Raw genomic sequence first — 22,777 nt, 5'->3', positions numbered from 1 at the left:
ATCTGCCAATCCGTTTTCATGATATGCCTATTTCAATTGTATGCGGTCTGATATGGGCCGCGAATGGTGGTGTCCCACCTTAAGCGGGATTCACAGAAGCTTTTTTGCGATGCGACACGCGATGCGACAGACGCGAAACCGGGAAAACCCCAAATCGCAGCCATGTCGCACCCCACGCAACTGCCGCAACTGGGCCATCGCAGGCCATCGCAGAAGTTGAGCTTGGCTCAACTTTTGCGATGCGATGCGATGCGACAAGCGATTTGGTGTACGATTTTGACCTTTTCTACAGCAAAGTTGTACAAAGGTGCAAGAGTTGCCTATAAATTTTTTCAAGTTGTGTCAAACCGCGCGAATATCATGGTGGCGTACCCAAATCAGCAAAACTTTGTCGCATCGTTGACTTCTTCTGTGAATGGTATTTCGCGAGTTCGCATCGCACGCGTCCGTCGCAGATCGCGTCGCATCGCGTGTCGCATCGCAAAAAAGCTTCTGTGAATCCCGCTTTACTGTTACCGCTAGTATCAGAGGTTCTGTGGCGGGATGTTGGGTTGGGTGTCGCCCAGGCTAGACTCTCTCTCTCCATACCAGCCTACTGATCTTGGTCAGGGACCCGGTGAAAGACTCCCTGCACTTTGCTCGAGTCCCTACCAGTAATCTGGTAATACCAGTACTACAATAATGTAGACCCCGGCGGCCCGGCGGCCCGGCCCCTTGCTATCTGCCTGACGCTACGCGAGTACCGGTCGACTTGACTGCCGACCGTAAACGACTACATCATGTACTTGACGAATCGACGAATCGACAGTCACACTCATATATCGAGCGCGTGGCAGTAACCATGGTAACAGTTGGTGGCATAGCTTGTGGGGCGTTGCAGGGGGTGTTTTGGGGGTATGTCAGTACAGTACTGCGGTAGCTGCTCTGTTTTTTGTTTGTTTTTTTTTAATTTCGGCCAGTCGCTCTGTCTTCGTCTTGTTAGTCTTGATCTTACCAAGAGTGCAGGCTCGTGTACTCTTGATCTTTAAAACTCTTACTAATCTCAGTCTTACTCTTAGGGGACGAGAGTCATGTCCTTGTGTTTGTCAGCAGTATCCGGTGGCAACAGTATCATGCCCGTGAGAAGCCTCACTTGCTATGAGTATGATGTATGATGTATGAAATACTTTTTTTATGTTAGTGAGACTTGAAACCGTAAGAAACGTGACATTTTCACGTTTCACTTCCAAAATAATTAGAACGTCCAAAATTACTTTCAAAGTGAGCGACATCACCTGACACAGCGACAGAGGAGTGAGATTTGCGGCAAGTTATGTGTCCCCACGTGCATCCATTATAGCTCAGTTTACAGCTAACTAATACTTACAAAAGTTACAATGTACAATGTAGCTAGCACAAACTGTGACGCTGACAGAGACGAAGTAACACCGCCAATCCTTTCATAGGCCTAGAGCCTAGGCTAGACTGATAAAAGTTTACGCGCACAAATGCAAGCCTTGAAAGCATCCGCCAGAGCCTTCTAGTTCTTACGTTCGCACTTCTAGTTCTATAGTGTACAATGTGTGGACGATGTGTTCGCAGCTCTAAGTCTAAGGCCTGGTTTTCCAAGAAACTATAAAGTATTAGTTAGTTGATATCTCTTCATTCGTCGGCTTCCCTGAGTGACGTTCATCTGGTAGATCTATGGCATTCGTCTCGGAATGCGAAAAAATCTCGCTAGCGCACCGGGGCTAAGTCACCTTGTTACTTTCAGAGCTACATCGTGTCTGTACTCTAGTAGATCTACATGACTGCACAACACTGAGACTGAGTGTTGGTTATCTGCTGGGTTAGCGGGCGCGTGCGTGCTGCCTACAAAATAATGATAATATTGTTGTGTTTGCTTTGCCGGCCCATCACCACAATGCCAAACACCTGCTCAGCTTTGCGGCAGCGGCAGCAGATGTGTGGCCGTCCTGCCGTCGAAAGACTTGGATGGACTGGCCGTGAACCTATTGAAGTTCAAACACAGTGTAGTTGTGTCGCGGTACGCGGATGTCCAGATTCCGAGTCGCTAGCAGGAGCACACGGCCGGCGCACCCAGGACTTGGTATTCGGTGGCATCTCCCACTGCCCACTCCCAGGGGACGGCAAAACAGTACCGGTAAGTGAACGTGGATGAAGAGAACTCAAATGCTTGTCGTTCGTGCCCTTCACCTTTGTCGTGACAATACGTGCATGTACAATCCACACTGCACATAAACAGACACCCTGTGCCAGGGCTTCGGAGATGTCCACCCGTTCCCGGGGCCCATCCATGCCCACCCCCATCCATGCCCACCCCCACCCATGCCCACCCCCACCCCAGGTACCTCCACCCCAGGTACCCCCACCCCAGGTACCCCCACACATAATAATTATTACAAGTACATGATTGTATACAGCCATGTACAATCATGTACTCCGCTATAATGTACGCGTGACTGGTCACAGGTGCCACCGAGTGATACAAGGATGGACCAAAATGACTGTGGCCCCCACTGGTGGAGATGCAATGTAACTGCCCTCACCTCCACCATTACGGAAAGCCATCCCAAAAGGGTAATGTTTGTTTTCTACAAAGGCAAAACTAGGTGTCATCATATCGAAACGAGCGGAAGCCACAGCAACTGCGGCTTGTGAACAGTGTGGAATGTGCAGCAGGATGCGCAATTGCCAGAGGCTGCTGCCCGATGTGAAGCTCTCAGGTCACAAATATAAACTTAGAAAGGCATCCATACAACGTGCATTTGTGGAGCAACTGGTGCAACTCACGCCTGCCTGTAGGAAGGCATCGTTGCTAGTATGACTTTGTGCTGATAGCCACCTAAACCAGGGGGATAGAGATCATTGCAGTGATGACTGTGTGGAAGTGTTGCAGTATAGCTATGTCAGCAATTACGCAATAATTGGCAATTGCACTCAGTGTAGCCGTGTTCACAAAACCAAGTCTTATACACCCCAAAGTGCATCACCTTTAGGGCCTGGGGGCAGGGTAGTACAGGTACAAAGTGATTATGTACCGGCAAACACTGTCGTTGAGCAGAAGAGTGAAGACTACCACTTAAACTGCTATAGTGTTGGTCAGTGCCACACCATTGGAATGTCCGCTGTTTGTTCCGCAATGGCGGCTGCCTCCCATCCTGTTGAGCTTCTGCATGTGCATGTACATGTGCTGCGGCATACCATGCATGAACTAGTGTTCCTGCTGACATTGCAATTCAGTGTACTTCAGAAGCTGGGGACAGTCACGAGATGACTGTTTATCATCAGTACAAGTGCACAGTTATCATGGTTATGAGTTCTAGCAAAGCTTGAGACTATGTAGATGTACAGTGTACAGCTCCAGTTCTGTGCTATGCATACTAGTACTAGTACTAGTACTAGTACTAGTACTAGCACACCACTGCACCAATCATCCCCTGCCAGTGAATTCTCCTGAATCAGTTTCGCGAGTACATGTGGCACACTTGACACTGTGAAAATTTAATGACGCATTGTTTTATTTATGTAGCTTATCAGTCTATCACATGCCATGTGCATAGTGCCCTACAGCGTGGCGGCGTGTGGTGGTCCTGAATGATGTACACAAAGGAGTGCGGGACAACCCTTTCTTATCCGGGATACATGAATTGCGAGAGTCTGTGATCTCTGGCCAGAAATAGTCAGATAAGTGATGAACTGTATAGAAAACAGGAGGGCATGCTGGTGGCCTAGTGTCTTTAATGAAAGTTCATCAGCCTTGCCCAGGGGTGAGGCTCCAGAGTATCTCTGCATCATCCGGGGGGAATGATCTGAGAGGGAGATGACTCCTGCGGGTATATGTATATGTACGGGATGGTCTTTTGTTACGTGTGCAGTGCACATGCATGTCTAGTAGATATTGCTTGTGTGAAACCTGTGCATGTACGCATACAATGTAGAGGAGACGGCTCGATACCGGGACGTTTTGACAGCCAAATTTGTATAGACCCAAACCGATCATCAGCGTTGATTTTTCACTCGAAATATGTTTGTGGAAGGAAACTGGCATGTTGAAGTTTGCTCTGGGGCCAGAGTCAATCGAACTGAGCCACTCCTTTGCGTTGACCCATTGCCTCCAAGTTGCCCAATTTTTCGCTTCAAAAAAGTTCAAATCAGAGGTGGCTCCAAACCGGACACGTTTTAGAGTGCACGTCAAATTCACTCTGGGTCTGAAATTAGGTAATTGCTATCGCTCCACGGCGGCCAGTACAGAGTAACAATAAGCCTTGTGTGTGCTTCCATTAGTTTTGATTGGTATGCGGTGCTTTATTGGCGAGAGGCGAGCCGCTGTTTACGTGCGACAAGAAGTTGATTTTTCGAAAGTCGTAAAACTCAAGTCGCAGTGCGAAGCAACACGTCAAAAACTCACCTGCTTGATATGGCGCTTCTGGTCATCGCAGAGCCATGAAATTTTGGCTCGGAGTAGAACACATCGTAGTCTCACTGTGACATATGTTTTCTAATCAAAATACCAAGAGAGAAAGTGAATATTGAGTCCGTTCCGGTTTGCAACCTATGTCCTATTTGAAACCGTCCCCTCTACATGTGTGGCTGGGTCTGGGAGTATGGTATGGTATGGTTACTATGGTATCCACTATTGACCAATGAACTAAAAGGGCAGGGCATTGTGCAGTTGGAGTAGGGCATTTCGTCGCCTTTCAGCTGTATACGGAGTAGTACTAGTGAGCTTCTGTGCACTGGCTGTAATCTGTATGCTAGAGGCCTAGGCTTGGAAGGGGTTCCTGTTCAGTAGACATGCACTTAGGCGGTGCCTCCTCGCGACAGTTGGTGCATACTTCGAAGTAAAATCATCAGATTCAGATTCTATCACAGGGAAAACTGGGCCCCTGGCTTGGCAATGCTGTATGCGCCGATACACACTGTCAGTTTCGCTTTGCTAATTCATGCTGAGCAATCACGAGGAATCTGGGACAGTCCCAGGAACAAAATGTGCATCAGTACAGGCGATAGCTGCATTGGGTGCATCCTTCCTTTTCTTGTCCCTCCTCGTGCAAGTAACAAGTTCAGGGCTCACAGTCGGTATGCAGGATCGACAAAAGCGTCGTGCGAGGGCGGGTTTGGTGCACGTGAGTCGCGTGACCCCACGAGAGCACGATCGTGTACATCCTACGCATCCCAACAGAACAAAGAAGAGAAAGAACCTTGGCTTGAGTAGCCTGTTCTTGTCTTGCAGAGCCGATGTTCGCGATATTTTGGTCGGACCTGTCCTTTCCTCGCCTTCTCTTGGCATGCAGTGTCAAACCATTCTCGTTTCCGTTCGTCTCGATCTTGTGCTTTTACGATCGTGCATACTCCAGTGGAAATAGTTTGCTTTATTATTTGCACTGGGAATTGCACTGCAACACTGAACAGTTACTGCCAGCCCTCGGCAACGACTTGCCTTTCACTGTGCCTTGTAGAATTGGTCCACCGAAGGAGAAGGCGACAGGCAACCTGTGCTAGTCCCAGGAAATTCATGTCATGTAGCCGCTGTTCGACCAAATGCTGATGCTACAATGAGCGATCGCGATGTTCCACAGGTAAGAAGACAAACAAACGAGTCAGAGCTCGCCAGGCAGGTAACGCCGAGAACATACCACACAGAGCTGCTGATCGGATGGAGGCGAACGGGACCAGCAAATCCGCCAGGCGTTAGTTGAGGGCCACTGAAGGCCAGGTTTCCAGAGGTACCAGTTCCTCCATGATGGCGAAATGCGCTGCCACAAGAACTCCAGCGAGAACGAAAGCACAGCAACCAACTCCGCGGGCGAACTGAGGAGAGAACACTGAAAAATCTGTGCGCAATGATTTTCTGTTGGACGGCGCGCGCGTTGCTGTTCCGCTGCATGCATGCGTTTTTCTTGTTGTTTGATCTGGTGCTGCTTTTGCACTTTTGGCGTTCTGCGCGCTGAGTGGCACTCACTCAAAAATGTCCACTACATCTCATTCTTGGCGGATTTTGATCATCTATGGCTTATTTTTTTCAGCGTGGAATTCTCCAGACATTTACCGATCACTTTTCCGATTGCTGTGCCGAAATCGAAGCCAAAACGACCAGACTTTGGCTAATCCGTGCCGGAAAACTGGAGGGAAAATGGTGAAACGCTGCGGTAGATCACTGAGTTTGGGGGTTTTGAATCAGCATAGCGAATCCCAGCTTCGTGGACATCAGGGCCGATGTAGTGGACTAGATCAAAGATTTGAGAATAGAGGAGAATAGAGGCCTGTGATTGGTCAGTTGTCATCACGTGACATCCGCGCAAAGCCGTGCGCGACTCGACGCTTTTGTATTGGACTGTGAGCCCTGAAGTTAGTTCTTCAAGTCAAGTGCGGCAGATCAGGGCAGTGCAGTGAACGTAGTTTGGCACCCTTCCTGTTTGGCACATCTCACAGCATAGCCACGTGACAGCATGTCCTCTGACAGGGAGCATTCTAGAAACCATTTCACCGTCGAGGCTCTTTAAAAAGATACTTGTGCTTCTAGTACTGCCCAAATGTGTGACCCTGACGTGCCGGTGGCAGAGGCGAAGACGTGTTTTATACGTGAATACTAAACACACTGCTTGGCCATTGTGTGGCGTTGTATCTTGTAACGTACCCTGGCGGCTTGCTGCTGGCAACAACAAGTGAAACATGTACATTGACATTGTAGCTGTGAGTGTGTTTCGAATTTTCCATTTGGGAGTTTTGTCACAGTGCCTTTTCACAAATGGTAATATGGACCATGCATCCATTCCACCCCCCCCCCCCCCCACACACACACACATACATTGTACACAGTGCCAGAAAAGGTTGCCATGATATCTATATGAGTGCATGTTTACTAGTATCTGGTAGTCGTAGGCATGAGTGACAGTCCATGGTCATAGCTAGGGTCTGTGAATTGTCCCCAGCAAGTGACATCACTCTAGAGTACAATGCAGTAATGAAATTGTTATGAAATTCCTGTCGATCTACTCCCGGTGCAGACAAGATTGTGCTCTACTGGCATTTACTGATGTAGTTAGGTGTGTGTGTGTGTGTGTGTGTGTGTGTGTGTGTGTGTGTGTGTGTGTGTGTGTGTGTGTGTGTGTGTGTGTGTGTGTGTGTGTGTGTGTGTGTGTGTGTGTGTGTGTGTGTGTGCAGGAAACAAACATCCTGATCAAAGGCACCCCTTCTTCAGTTCTTGTACTATAGTACATCATACATGACATAGACTAGTACATGTACACATATTATATGATATACATACCTCATTGATTTGGTTTCCCAATACAGTATTACGGACAAGGGTTATGTCAGCAGCCTGCACAGTACAGTGCATGTTACAGTGTAATTGTACGGTGTCATGTGGTGTGTGATTCAAATGTAATTGAGGCTCTACGGCTGCATACCATTGTACAATTGCAATCGTACATGGGCATGTACAGTCACTGAGTCAGCCTTACCACCAATGGCTCCGCCCAGACTGCCCCCCCCCCCCATTCCTTTTTGCTTCAAGTGTGCCAGTGGTGACGTATGTATTTTTGTGTAATTACCAAACCAAGTGCTGGAGGGTAGAGTTTGGCCTCGTAGAGCCGAGGACATCACTGGGCATTTCACAGTTCTTGCACCAAGAGCAACATTCTGTGCGCTAAATCATTAGTAAATGGGCCGCTGCTCTAGTCCTGAGGTTGAACTAACTGTCATGTACATGCACCTGCATAGCCAGTACTTACATGTACTTTGTACTTTGCCTTACTACTCCTACAGGCTGAGGTGCATGCATACATGTATCTATGTAATACCCAATATTAATTCTAGTACATGTATTGTCCATGTCATAATGATGTCATTTTCTTATTATTGTTACATTGTATAAAAGTGCAGTATATGATATCCTCATGTGCATGTACTTGCTTCTGAATGAATCTGCAGCCTGTCCAGGTGCATGCAGCTGATATCATGATGCCTGGCACCATGCACTAACTAAGCACGAGGTCACTACAGTGTACTACTGTATGCTAATTCTGTGATACAACATGACTGTTTGTGCTACTATGCATCACCCGGACATGTGGCGACCAGGAAGTGCACTGCCTCCAGTTGACAGCCGCCACTTGCCTCAAATCAAGGACCATGATTGTAAGTATTTACTATTACGTGTAATTAATTTAGTAGGTAAAAGCTACTTCAGTAGTATTTCCGAGTTGCGTAATAAACCAACAATACCGGTACTGGAAAAGGAAAACGGTATCCATCCATCAAAAACACAAAAGAAAGGCGACAGACTATTCATTGACACTCAGTTCCAGCACAAGGACAAAAGGACAAAGTCATAATGATGCCACATTGGAGTCTTCACATGAAGGACAAAGCCAGTTGTATACATAATCAATCACGTGACAAAAACAGTCACAGTTGTGTCCGTTTTGTCTCCAGTCCCGTTTCCTCATGCCGTCCTGGGTTGTTGTGTGCTCTGCTGTGGTGTACATGAGCATACTTTGAAGTACACCAACTTACTTGGCAAGCCAGCAACTGAGATTCCCTGTTGGCGGATATAAAATTGCTGCATAGTCATCATGCACTGATGTGTGAAAAGTGGCCACTTGTTGTCGATAGGTAACACTGCCGAGAGCATTCCATTCACTGCTAATTGAGAAAGAGAGAGAGGTGTCTTGACTCTTCTCCCTATAGCTATGCCCTGTTGATTTGACCCAGAAGGGTATACAATAGTAGTACACTATACATGTACATATTATTAGGTAAGGTAGATCTGGCAGTCGGCTGGGTGATGACAGCATGGCTAAGGTCGGACCTAGTCCCTGTCTCGTCTGCACTACACAATACCTTGGTAACAGTGGACCAAAAGATCACCAATCAAACATGCAAATACAATGTTGTGTAGCTGTAGTGGCTTCACCTTTTCTGCAGTACAAGCTGTGATACTGATAGGGATTTTTAACTTAACAACCAAGAGTCACAAGTTATATTGTACCGATTTGCCAAACGAACAAGGGTTCGCAGCAACAACAAAATGAAGAAATAATATCATCATAGAAAGATGCCGATAAGGTGAAATATCCATGCAAAACCAGTACAAGGAGCGCATTCAAAGCTGATAAAATCACGGTTCTAATGGATGTGGTAGCTGGACACAGCGAACACTGCTGATTACTGATAGCGATAGGCTGCCAGGACATGCATGTCGGACTTCTTGTATGTATGTCACCTTCTGCCTTGGCACAGGCCCAAGGGAGGTTCAGCCCTATTCGACCCACGTTCGGCCCTGCTTACCGGTATGTACATACATGTAGCCAGTCCAGGGGAAGAGAAATTTTATCCATTACTACAGTATTAACTTCACATGGAGTGTTGCATACAAGCCTTGCTTGGTAGGGTGACAGCATATCACAACACATATGATTGAGAAACAGAGGGTACCAGGTTCAAGTCCTGCTTAGAAGCGGAAGGATTTCTTACAGCCGTGCTGCGACCCACAGTTAATTGGGAACTCGTGGCCTGGCGCGAGGAAAACATGGATGCAGTGAATGGGATTTTCGGTCTTTGACCACTTGCTGGTGAGCTGATCTACCCACCTCCCACCGCTTTAGGAGCTGCATCTGTGCCTTGATCCATAGAGGGTGGTGGCGTTTCTACGGATACGGAAAACTCCGCCTCTAGCCGAGTCTCACATGAACCGTGAAAAAAAATGCTAGGGAGTGGAGAATCACTATCATCCCATAATTATAAGATAGAGCTTATGCGATCGCACCATCAGTTGAGGCAAGAGTCCATAACCCAAGAGTATGCAACTGTGATAATGGGTGCATGCGTGGCGCGCTGCCTTCATTACGTAACTTGCCTTCATCACGCTCTGAAAGCATGCATTCAAACTCTCAATTTCTCGCACGAGCCCATCCGTTTTTGCTCGATTCGTTCCAGTACCTACACAATCTCTGAATTCTGGCGCGTGAACTCCAGTTCCGTACGAAAGTTCATTTCAAACTAGAGGGAAAGTGTGGTGTTTGATTTTCCGCAGTGCGCGGACTGCAGCTGAATGATGTAATGAAGGCAGCGCGCTGCGCGGTTGGCCCATAAGAGATCACAGTTGCATACTCTTGGGTTATGGACTCTTGGTTGAGGTGCTTTGGCAACGTCGTGGCACTGCGATGCGCTAGCGACTCGCGCTGCATACTTAGCACCCATAAGCGGTTCCGCTGATTCACCCCATGAAATCATTCGCATAACCTCTAGGCTCTATTGTTGGGTATGCCGGATGGCAATCAGAGTCTGCCCTGATTGTAGTCACGAGAAGCCATGAAAATACCCGCGTAGTTTCACTACTCTCTGAAGGTCATGGCGCCACACTGATGACAGCATGCCACAGCCCGCCCTCCGGTCCGGTCCCGTGGCAGGTCACCACCAGACCAACTTCTTTGCCACCAAATCGCGGCATGTTTACTGCTGAGGAGGTCATGTATACTCGCTACATCCTACTCAAAGTATGAAAGGCTATGGTTTGGCCGGACCAATAAAAAACTGCATCCGGCGCCGGGTCCTGCGTCATGGCAGCCACCATGATCAGTGTGTCTTTTTGGCCAGGGAGCCGCGCCATACTATACCACATGTAAGAGATGGTGCTCTGCTCCATCATTCTTGTCCAATGAGGATTCTCTTCCAGCATTTGATTTGTGCCACACGCAAGAGGTTCAGCAACACTTGCACGTGGCAGCCTCTCAGATTGCTTCCTTCAATTAATATTTCCTTGAAGCAGACTGAAGTCACGCCATACGATATGTTGAGTTGGCCTAATTGGGATGCGTGTACGTGTGTAGTTCAAGCCTAATCAGATGCACAGTGGTTTCCGGTGTGAACCACCATGCAAATGGCTCCTTCTCACTAGCATCACATGATCTCCAGATTGATTCACTTGCACTTTGTAAAATATGCACTGACATGTATACTACGCATGGGCATCACCATCCACAGGTGCTAGGTGTTACGTGACGTTACTGACATAACATTCTTAATTAGACTCAACACAAGGTGCAAAATCAATTTCCTGAGGTGTGCTGTATAATTGTGCACAGGGTCTGTGAAGGTACGGGGCACCTCACAGCATGGCCTACTGCAGAACTACCAGTTTCCGCTTCCGCTGGCAACAATACAGCCCATGCCCAGGCACCAGACGCAGCTATAAGGAGGATATAACATTTAATTATTATTATTTAAATTTTCTGAATATTTAACATTAGGTTATCTTCTTTGAATTTTCACTCGAGGAGATTGTGGAGAAATCAAGTGAAAAATTCAAAGAAGATAACCTAATGTTAAATATTCAGAAAACACAATATATTACAGTAACTAAAGCCGACTCCTCTTGGCGATCTGTCAAGCTGCTTGGCTCTTTGTTGGGGTCCGCAGAGGATATTCAGGCAAGAATAGGTGCTGCGAATAGAGCGTTCGGCTCCATTTCGTGGAAGCGTCATAAACTGAGCTCCAGACTTTGTATGTTCTCTGCCCTCATTTTGCCTATCCTGTTGTATAACTGCGGACTGTGGGCCCTGACACAGCAACTCAGTAATCGGCTGGACGCATGGCACCGCAGAAAATTGCGGTACCTGCTTGGTGTGGTGTACCCTCACCACATGTCGAATGCCAAGGTGTACGCCTCAACGCGACAAGGCCCAGTCAGCACTACCTGTCGCAGACGTCGGCTGCTCTGGCTGGGCCATGTTGTTCGCGAAGGACGTAACTCAGCGTCCTACCAAGCACTGGAGATGGCAATTAATACCCGGGACATCAAGCGCCCACGTGGCCGACCCCATCTCAGATGGATTGACAATATTAAAAGTGATCTAAAGCACGCCAATATTGATATTTCTGACTGTTTTGAACTGGCTCTAGACAAGAAAGAATGGCTGATGCTTGTGGAAAATGTGCTGCGCTTGCGTAGTTGTTCTTACTGCGATACGTTCTAACAATAATGAGATGCCTTTTGTCGGCTCTTCTGCCTGGATTTCGTTGACAGATGCGTTAAGCCCATGGATCCTTCCATGAGTGACATGCGAACTGTAACTATTATTATTATTTAAATTTTGAATAATACATGATATTATGTGCCTTATAACATGTTTGGCCAAGTCGAGTTTTAACGATTGCTTCAGGTGCTACCTGGCAAGGAGAATGTTATGGATAAACCAGATCCAAAGTTTAATGGGGGAAATAACCGGACCATGCTTCCCACAAAACATCATACATTATGCATCTGAGAGCTCATTATTATTATTATCACAGACCGTGACACCAAATCGTGGCCAAAGCTTGACATTCCATTTGTCACATCCATGTTATCTTTGTCGGTTAGTTCCCGATCACCTTGGGTCACAACACAGTTTGGAAAATCCTTCCGCTTCCAAGTAGGATATGAACGTGGTACCCGTCTCGTTTTTCAATCATGGTCTTTACCTCTTAGGCCAACCCGCTACGGTACCCGCTACTTGGAAACATACTTACCGGTATAAGTATAGCACCATAAAGTACCTTTGATCCCGCCCCCTCTCTAATTCCCGCCCCCTGTCGATTTTCTACCTGTGAAGCAATTTCGGCGTATACAACTAAATAAGATGTTGAACCGACGCTTGCACTGCTGTACACAATATGTGCCAATCCACGATGAAAATGTGCACAATTTAGCACATCGAGTCCGATCCTCCAAGTAATAGTTGTTGTACATCGTACTGCACTTGACAGCCTTGATCGAATTCCCGCCCCCTGCCGAAAAACCGGCTGGGAAGCGACATGGCGTGGGGGCGGATCAACGGTACTACATACAGAACATAGCCCCTCCCCTGTCCTGTAAGGCCCTGGCTTGATGGTGACCATTGGGTGCACATGTACTCTTCATATTTCCACAAGGCTTGGGCACATGGCATCTGCGAATGCAAAGTCACGCAACTACCTAGCGGAGAGCTGGTAATGCTGAGAGAATGACATGATCTGTTTGGAAAGGTTATAAAGTTCGGCAGAACCGTGCAAACTATATTTCTGGCGGACAAGTCGGTCAATTCTGCTCCTCTTTTTCAGGGGTCGTTGCAAAAGGTTATCAGTTTGTCGTCCCTGAAGCAACCATGATCATCCATTTCGTACTTTGACCCTATCCAAAAATGAACGCAGGTTGCTATGCTGGACAACGCAGGTTGCTATGCTGGACAACGCAACTCGCATGCATCCACATGTACAGTGTCGGTCGACATACAATCTTGGCTTGAACACCCTGCACCCTCCCCAATGAACGGTGTTCGTTTCAGGGACGACGAAGAATTTTGCGACAATCCCGCATCCATGTACATGACAATGAGTGAACCTTCCACAGTAACTGAGACCTGCACATTGGACACCCTGCCCTGTGCTACCCGGTCCTACGGCATACCGAATGTGTTGAACGTGCATGGGTCACCCTGTTTCTAGAGACCTCCTCAGTTCTAAGATCATCGTTTGGCCCCCTTCCCCCCCCCCCCCCCCGTGGGTGGTTGCTGAAACCAAGTTTCAAGTTCCCCTGTTACATGTACTGATAGTGGGGTAGATAGTTCTTGCACTGGGTAAATGGTCCTTATGCACGTTGTACAGATGTACGAAGTAAGTTCTGTACTAGGGCCGTAGGTATGTACATACTCGGTTGGGTGTTCAATGAGTGGTCATGTACATGCACATTTGACCCATTTAGCCTCATAAATCATGGCAAACAATCACTTTTCCAGCTTCTTCACTTTGGGATTGAACTAACGACTAGCTAGATCTCTGCCGGAAAAAGTGTTCGTATGAAATGCCTTCAGGGCCCATTTCATAGTGGAATAGCAGTAAACACAATACTAGGGTCCTGCACATTCAACATCCAACCCCCTGAACCGGGTCTACGGGATTCTACAAGATTCTACGGGATTTCGTGCATCTGTGCAACGTGCATAAGGCCTATTGATTGTGGCGGAGCGCAAATCAGTCCATTCCAGGAACACAATAGTATCAGTCATACAATAGAATCAGGTGGAAAGAAATACTGATATCCAAATAGAAGCCGAGCAGAGAATGCTCTGAAAACGGATACAGTTACAGATAGACTTCTTCGAAGTAGAAAACAGGCATGTAATGTCAAGCCATTGAAACCATAAAACCCATAGAAAGTTAGGAAGCGTGCGTGTTAGAAACCGTAGAAAGTTAGAAACTATACGGAAAAGATGATCCGAGTAAATATGTCACTGCTCTGTTGTTTGAAAAGTGATTCGATATAAAACCAGCATGAATGTGACGCGAAGAAGCTGATAGGACGAGGAAAGAAAGTGAGAGTAAACATTGTATATCCATTGTATTTGAGAGACAAGAAAGGGTTAGAGATGCGAGGTTTGCGTGTGTTTGTGTTAGCATGTACACTGATGAGCAGTCAGCTGATCGGAGCATCTGGTTACTTCGTCCGATTTGCCAGGGGAGAGAACAAGAATAAAAATCCTATCGGTGGTACGTTGCATCGTGGTGTTTCATCTATTGGAACCCACGCCTTGAAACGAGCACTGCAGACACGCTGTGCACCTGTTTCATTGGATATAGCAGAACGGTTAGGTCACATTCGTTGTGTCATAAACTTTTGGTACAAGTTAGTTCAGTGAGAAAGATTCCGTATTGTCGCAATAGGTCCGTCCGTCATGTGGATGAAACTCTAGTGCACGTCTGTGCTAAGTTCTCATTCCAAATATGGTCAAATCTGTTTCAAGTCAGTTTTTTGCAGTGAGTTGGAAAATGCCAGGGTCACTGAGCCCATTGTGATCCACAGATCAGAGACTCAACCAGCGTTGGACTCATCCGATGCCGGCAAATTCCACGTGCACAGTACCACAGGTGGTCAGCGAGCGACAGTTGCATCGTAACTAGAAGCCCTCGTCCCAGCCGCTGTGGTCGGGCGAGGTTGGCTTCACCTTGTTCTTGTCCTTCTGATCGAAGTTGCTGAGGTCGGTTTCGCTGCTGATGTTGGGCACGATGAGGGGCTCCATGGTCTGGCTGCGGAGGCTCAGCCAGTTGAAGTTCGAGAACCACTTGTGACTCTGGATGGCACCAATGCCACTGCCGCCGAGGCCTGCGCCGAGCCGCTTGGCCGGCTTCAGGCGGCACAGGCTCAGCACAAGAGACTTGGGAACGGCCGGGAAGCTGTCGGCCGGGAAGCGGGTAAGGTTGTCAAAGCCGCGCAGGACATTGCTGTACACTTCGACTTGCTTGTTGGACACGAACGGAGGCCAGCCGCTTAGGAGCTCGAAGATCAGGATGCCGACTGCCCAGATGTCAGCGGTGAAGGAGTGTCCCTTGTTGAGAATCACCTCCGGTGCAAGGTACTCCGGCGTACCACAGAACGTCCAGGTCTTGAACGCCGGGCCGTCCAGTCTCTTCGCAAAGCCAAAGTCCACCAGTTTGCAGTAGCCACGACTGTCCAACATCAGATTCTCCGGCTTCAGATCCCTACGGATACAAAGTAACAGCAAGAGAGGCAGACACAATAGGGGATGAAATTAATTCAGCATTTGGGATTCTTGGATGCGGCCAGTGAAGGGCTGGCTATCTGTCAAAATTGCAAAAAATTGTCCGCGCGACCTCAAGTGACACGAGCCATATTGCAGATGGCGAGTCTGGAGCCTCGGCATGGGGAAGCCACCGCTACGGCAATGGACGTTCCAGGTGTCCGTGTGTGTGTGTGTGTGCATGCGCGCACACTCACCTATAAACGATGTGACGACGGTGTAGATACGACAGTGCTTCGATGACACAGCCGGTGATGAACTGAGCTTCTGCGTCTGTCAGGCGGCCGCAATCTCTTAGGACACACCACATCTCCCCACCGAGGCAGGGCTCCATCAGCATGTACAGAAAGCTGGAGAAAGCATAAATGAACAAGACCACCACCACCAGCAACAACAACAACAACACGCACAGGCAGTGAGACAGAGGGAGAGAAAGAGACAACGACACGGAGTCCAAAACCAGCACGAGCAACTGCCATCATATCTCACACCAGTGTAGTTGGGTTGGTTATACTGCCTGTACACACTGCACGCCTTCTCAGAAAAAGGTTTAGGCATGAACTGGGATTTTGGCTACTTTGGGAGTGTCTCTTGTACTTTTCCCCAAAGTGAGCCAACTGAGTGAGGAACTTACCATGGATCTTTGAAGGTGCCGTACAGTCGAGCAATGAATGGGTGCTTTATGGATCTCTGCAGGTCCCTCTCGCGGAATACCTGGGCCTGCTGCTTGCGCTCGACGAGTTGTTTCTTGGCCAGGCACTTGAGTGCGTATGTTTTGGTGTCGTTGCCGATCATGTGAACCAACTCGACCCGGCCAAACCCACCTGCAGGACAGGAACAGTCAAGACCTCATGTCAAACCTTTACTTTACATGCAGCAAGCAACAGAAAACTGCAGCAGCAAACAGCAGCAGCAACGGCAGCAGCAGCAACAACAGCAAAAACCTCTCTAATTGGCTACTGGCCACATGGCGAGAATAATTTATAACAACAAGAGGAATACCAGTATGTGCAAACTGAAGACATGCTGCGCACATGCACCCCCCCCCCCCTCCCCCCTCCCCCAACACACCCACACACCACACACACACACGATCAGGTACATGTAGCTTTACTCTCTTACCTACTCCCAGTCGTCCAAGGATAACAAAGTCTTGCATGAGAAGATCTTCGTATGTGGGATCCACAGAATGAGATGAGGATGTTGTTGGCATTAAACCCATCCCATCCGCATCATAGATCGTGGAGACTGGCAGTGCGGACTCGTACTTCTTCTCCACCAGGCTCAAGGTCCGCTCGAACATTTTTCGCCCGAGAGCAAGCAGGACAATATCGGTAACAGCCTTGACGTCCGCCGTGCGTATGTCATCATGCAACAGAGCCGTTTCACCAAACGTGTCGCCTTGGCGCAGAGTGGCCACGAAAACCGGGTCTTTGCCTGCCGCGCCGGACTTGTTCTCCACGACAACCTCGCCCTCTTGTATGATGTAGAACGTCTCGCCAATTGCACCTTGCTGGAACACGTACTCTCCGGGCATGTACCGTTCCTCGGTCAGGGCGTCGACCAGCCGAAGCAGCTCCACCTCTTTATCTTTCAGGTGCGAGAAGAAGGAAATGTTTCGCACAAAGGACAAGGTCTTGCGCTGTCGCACCATGCCCGTCTTTAGCGTGATCATCTGGAACGTGCGCCGCTTGATTGACCAGACCTGGACGTCCTCTTTGTCTGTACCGTCATCGTCCGATTCTATAAGGTTGATGGTGGCTGTGCGCTGGCATCCATACAGAAGAGCAAGCTCTCCAAACACTACCCAACTGCCGAATGTTGCTATCGTACTTGTACCCGCTACCACTTCGAAGGTTCCATTATCAGCGCTGATGTACAATTTATCGCCTTGACTTCCTTCTTGGATGATAGTGTCACCAACTTTGTAACGGCCCACTTCCATGCTATCTACTATATCGCGAATCTGATGCACATCCAAGCTGCCTAGCATTGGGTTTCTGCGAATAGCATTCTCCAGGTTCGTTTTCGTCTCCTGGTCCTTTGTGACGTAGGTGATCTTGAAGTTCAGTACGGTTTCCGGGTCAAACAATTCTCCCGAAATACCCGCTTTGGCACTCTTGTCGTCCAGAGACCTGCCGATGGCTCCGCTCGTCCTCCTCACCCGTGGAGGCTTGTCTCCCGGTTTGGCCGGTGTATTTGATGCGGATTTGAGGAAGCTGGGCGGCTCCATGCTTTCTTTCAACTCCTCCAACTCTTCGCGGAGGGCTGCATTTTCTCTCTGTAAGAGAGTAGTCTTCAATCGTTCACCTTTGAGTTCATTTTCGAGAACCTCAATTCTTGCAGCCCTGGCGGCAAGTTCAGATTCCATTTCCGCTGTACACACTGTGGATTCCTCCCCGCAGTTTCAGGACCGGAGGTAAGTATTTCATTCAATTACTATGCGGAAACGTTGCAATTGGGAGGAAGTCCTTCAGCCCTGAACCACCCAAACCAAGTTTCACCCTCACTCGTCAAGAATGGCAACAGTCGACGGAAAAGGGTGAAAGTCGGCTAATGAGACTGAGTCAGCCAATAGGGAAAGCAAAGCTCGTTGTCGTGCCATTTGTGTGCCTCCACTGAACACTTCGTCCAACCAGGGCTATCAAAACGATCCCCTGTGTTCAACAACAGCCTACATTCCCAACAGGGCTTCAAAGTGTGACATCAGGTTTTTGACAACTTTACTTCGTTGTACAAACAACCATGCATGGCGTCCCCCAGCACGTGGTGTTCTGCATTGAAAGTACGGCTTGAAGTTGTACAGATTACAGTGCTAATGGAGAAATAGCGTCCCAAAAAACGTGTACAAAGAATCTGACATGTGTTGACTGTGATGTTTCGAGCATCGGGCAAACTGTACGAGGTCCCAAAGGACCCAAGCCAGTGCGTTTCCTTCCTGAAACAGTTCCACCCTGGATGACTATGCATGACTATGCGTTTCTTGATCTTCTTTTCAGGCTTCTTGATGCTCGGATTCCGAACAACACAGACAGTGCACTAGTGGGTACGGGGCCGGGGCAGGAATGGGGAAGGTGCGACCGCGGTGCGTCCTGAACTCCTGAAGGCTGATGGTCACACACACACACACCGGCAGCCGCAGTGTTGTTTTCGCCTAGGCTGCCGGAGTTGTACAACTACAACACCTCCAGGCAAGGAGAGCCTGGAGACTCCTTTGGTCTACTTTTTAAAAGTACTAGTACTTTTTCCACCAAGAGTCACATGAAACCAGCGGTCGGTAGGTTATGGTTATGGTGGATCATGGAAAGGCTTTTAATAGTATAAGGACCAACGCAGGACTCAGGTACTAGGTGTTTGTTCACCAGGCAGTATCACCATGTTTACCTGCACATGGACACCAAGTAAACCAAAACCAGGGGGAAAAGACCGTGGTAGACTCCCTAGTTTTCAGAAGTGTTAGGTACTGTGTACTGGTATGAAGGCTCAACCTCCCGGTGTAAGACATGTTATTATAACGAGTTGCAAATTTAACGATAGTTCAAAATCTATAGGTTAACGCACCTGCACCTATTCCGGAATTCAGTACTTTCATTTCTGGGGTACCTGTAAGAAAGAAGGCCTTAGTCCATTCATCGGAAACTGGCCCGCTGGCTTTTGAAAGTCAGATTTGGGCCGAATTGAGGATCAAAAACCCACTTTTATATCTCAAAAATCTGGGTTTTGGATCTGCTTCTCCATACATTTTGCCATGGCATACCTGTCCTAATTTTATAAAACCTGGCTGAATTTCTATTTCCCTGTTCTTGGACTTTTCTGGCCTCGAATGTGGCAAGGAGTAATTGCATGGGTCACACAATGCAGGATGTACTCTTGTTTTCACGATATCTACAACTATGTGAGAGAGACACCAAAAAGTTAGGGTGCCAGTTTCCAATGAATGGACTGTAGGCCTGTGGGGATTGCCCCATCAAAACGAAGGTCTCAATTTGCCAAACGAACCTTCTTCATCAAAACGAACGAAGGTGTCGAACTGGGATTCTCTTACCAGTTCACAGTTCCTCTTGAAGCACACTCTGTGCATGTGCCCTACAAACTACAGTGCGTATCGGTTATAGTGTGGTCGTATACAAGAATATACTGCTTACAAGAATGAACACTCATTTTTTCATAATCATAACACATATTTTATGTGTATGTTTATTCTTACAAGCAGTATTATCGCATAGTAGAATATATCGGCCCTAAGAATGGATTTTGTGTAGCAAAATATGCCAGATTAGTGCAAAGTGTATCGCCTGTAGTAATAACATCTGTGCTCTGTGCATACTCAATACAATAATATTCAACACAAAAGAGAGTTATGTCCAAGGCCGTATTGGAGAATCACTTTTTCTGTCCAGTCGGACTCTTTCCTCCGACTTCTCTCGCATCCGCTGCTCCGCAGTCGCCTAGTACGACCGCGAGTCTGATTGATCCGTGTGTATCATGTGTACGTGTCCACATGCCAAACGTGCGCGCATATGGTATGTCACACGTGATTTATCGCGTGTAAGAAATATCGGCAATAAGAATCAAATGTCGTTTTTCAAACACCCACGCTATAACCGATACCTACTGTACATGACTTTGCACATACATGTACTTGCTATGCAGTCACCACAGATGGCGGTCAGCCTTTGGGTCATCCTAATAAAGTTATTATTATTATCAAGAGTACATAACCGTTACACATGTGTAGTTATGTACTCTTGTTATTACAATTGGCACGCCCATAGCTTTTGCACTGCGCAGTTTGCAGCTCAAACTGCCCACGACTACTTATGCACACCGTGGCCGTGAATGGCCACGCTCAATGGCAGTCCGTGGCCTATTATGCACTTGCAATGGCACCTACGGGAGCCAAGTGGACACAAAACTAGTGTACTGTACAAACTACAGTACAGTACCTCCTGTATACAAGGAAGATCAGTGCATGTGTGTTCAGAAATCTTGTGTTAACCTTCTTTTGAAAACGAAGGTTCTTCGAACCTTTGACACCTTCGTTTCACCCCTGATTTTTTGATATAACGAGAAGATACATTGAAGGGGAACTTCACCCAAAAATCAAAACTTCTTGGTCCGTAGAGTTTCGGGCGCTGAGTCGAATGGTGAAAGTCCCCGTGACTTCGATCCGACCAAGCGCCGTTCTTGACTTGGGATATATCAGTTTGAAATTGTGACGTCTTTGAGATTTGGTGATCCTTTGGCCAGATCCAGAAACCGTGGGATTTCGCATCTTCTTTCTGTTTGTCCATGGAAAAAGAGGGTATTCGCTGCCATCATGGCTTGATAAACCCGGCTGCACAAGTTCCGAAGGAGTGTGCTTGGCACGGGCTGAGCAGTGCACCATAGCAGCTATCAAGCGACATACATGTACATGTATTTAGATGTTGCCGGCAGTCTTCAGGCCGATATCCCACATAACACATGTGACACCTTACGGCCTCAACAGAACGTATTATTAGGTACATTTTGTACTGAAGTAAAAGTGTGGAGGCTTCCTGCAGTTTCATAAACAGTTAAGAGTAGAGCCCACACGCTCTCTTCCATTAACACTGCAATAGTTCAACTCATTTCACAATAATTACATGTATTTCAACGTTTCGGCAAATTGCCTTCATCAGGTTCACACAATTTTGTACTGGGTGTATTTAAAAAACACACCGTGCCAGAAGTGTTAGGTTGTTGTATTCAATTCGCTCAGGACACAGGCAATACTGCCCTCTCACCGGAGAGAGGTACAGAGAAGGATGATGTGTGTTGGTGGTCGTGCGATGAATAGAATTAGAAGTACTAGTAGTACTACAATTTACTAGTACTACATGCTGTAGAAGTGTGTGTTGCTCCCTACACATTAGGGTCCGGCGGATTCTGCCGGCAGAAAAATTGGCAGAATTCGGTACTTTTTCTGGTAAGTTTCATGCATGTTTGGTATGTGGATAAAAAAATTGAGCAGATTTCGAGGAATTGCCCGCCATAAGGTTTGTATAGTTCTGCCAATTTCACGGCTTTTCGAGCAGAATCCGCCGGTCTCTACTACACATGCTGTAGGTAGGGAATCATAGATGCGCGAAGTTGCCAAGATACATGTGTAATAATAATAATAATAATCTTTATTTCGGGATTACCCAAAGGCTAACGCCTAGCTGGAGGATCTCCTATTTGTGTACATGTATGTAACTAACTAATACAGTTACTTAGGGGCCGTCCACAAATATCGAGTTTTTTTAGACGGAAGATATTCGTTCGTTTGTGAGGGAGGGGGTTTGGTCCCTGTTCGTCTCGTCCTTTTGAAAAAAATATCGATCTCTAACTTTGGGCGGGCACTTTGCAAACATGCAGTTGATGACCTACACTAAGTGAAAGTCAACCCCAAGAATACAGCCATGCCGGCAAGGTTGAGAGACTGGGGCAATGTAAAGCTAGGTGTATGGTGAATTTGGAGTTCCTGTTGGTCACGTTTCGCGAGGAGATTACACTTCATCATCTATGTGCCATGCGCTACTTGATGTACCAGCCTGCTATGCCGGATACCGCCAACCATACATCGACCAGGCGCCAGGCGCGAACTGATGGTGGTGGTGGTGGTGAGAAGGAGAGCTCTGTGCCAGAACTTTGCAGCCTAGAGAGCGTGTGTGGGCAGGCGTGTGTTTACCGCTATATTGCCAGGTGTGTCTTTACCACCATATTTATCAACCATAAGTACAGCTGCAGTGGTGTCTTCAATTTCATCCTCCCGAGTCAAGCTCCGTATGAAGACATCCAAGAAGAAGATTGCCTGATGAGTCCAGCGGGGACGAAACGTACGTCGCAATCGAGCTATGTCGTTGCTGTGTCATCTTCTATGTGCCATGCGCTACTTGATGTACCAGCCTGCTATGTCGGATACCGCCAACCATGCATCGACGAGGCGCCAGGCGCGAACTGATGGTGGTGGTGGTGAGAAGGAGAGCTCTGTGCCAGAACTTTGCAGCTTAGAGAGCGTGTGTGGGCAGGCGTGTGTTTACCGCCATATTGCCAGGTGTGTCTTTACCACCATATTTTATGAACCAGTGTCAGGTTATAATAATACCATGACCATGATGACTGTACATGTGTCCAAAATGAAAGACTGCAGGGAAAGATGCAAACGGGAAAAGTCTGTCACCACCACATCCTAGGCTACAGCAGATCCT

At 47.6% G+C, this 22,777-nt stretch overlaps 1 protein-coding gene across 1 annotated transcript; it reads right to left on the bottom strand.

Annotated features, from left to right (window-relative positions):
* Positions 1 to 14,023: 14,023 nt before the first annotated feature.
* On the bottom strand, positions 14,024 to 18,260 carry LOC135822522 (cGMP-dependent protein kinase 1-like). Its single transcript, XM_065335307.1, has 4 exons — positions 16,686 to 18,260; positions 16,198 to 16,387; positions 15,761 to 15,913; positions 14,024 to 15,504 (listed from the first exon to the last, which is right to left on the bottom strand). Exons 1-4 carry the CDS (start codon positions 17,932 to 17,934, stop codon positions 14,922 to 14,924), a joined length of 2,175 nt encoding a protein of 724 aa, XP_065191379.1. The 5' UTR covers positions 17,935 to 18,260; the 3' UTR covers positions 14,024 to 14,921.
* Between the last annotated feature and the right edge of the window lie 4,517 nt (positions 18,261 to 22,777).

The sequence above is a fragment of the Sycon ciliatum genome, chromosome 8 (assembly GCF_964019385.1).
Source record: "Sycon ciliatum chromosome 8, ocSycCili1.1, whole genome shotgun sequence".
In the NCBI taxonomy this organism is placed as follows: domain Eukaryota; kingdom Metazoa; phylum Porifera; class Calcarea; order Leucosolenida; family Sycettidae; genus Sycon; species Sycon ciliatum.
Note: the sequence above shows the minus strand (reverse complement) of the source record. Positions and strands in the feature narration are given on the sequence as shown.

What these genes read in the sequence shown, in the direction of transcription:
- LOC135822522 (XM_065335307.1), bottom strand. Translation starts at nt 17,934, where the DNA reads ATGGAATCTGAACTTGCCGCCAGGGCTGCAAGAATTGAGGTTCTCGAA. An exon ending in CCTTGGACGACTGGGAGTAG is followed by an intron (nt 16,388 to 16,685) that starts GTAAGAGAGTAA and finishes CCTGTCCTGCAG; the next exon opens with GTGGGTTTGGCCGGGTCGAG. An exon ending in GGCACCTTCAAAGATCCATG is followed by an intron (nt 15,914 to 16,197) that starts GTAAGTTCCTCA and finishes TGCTTTCTCCAG; the next exon opens with CTTTCTGTACATGCTGATGG.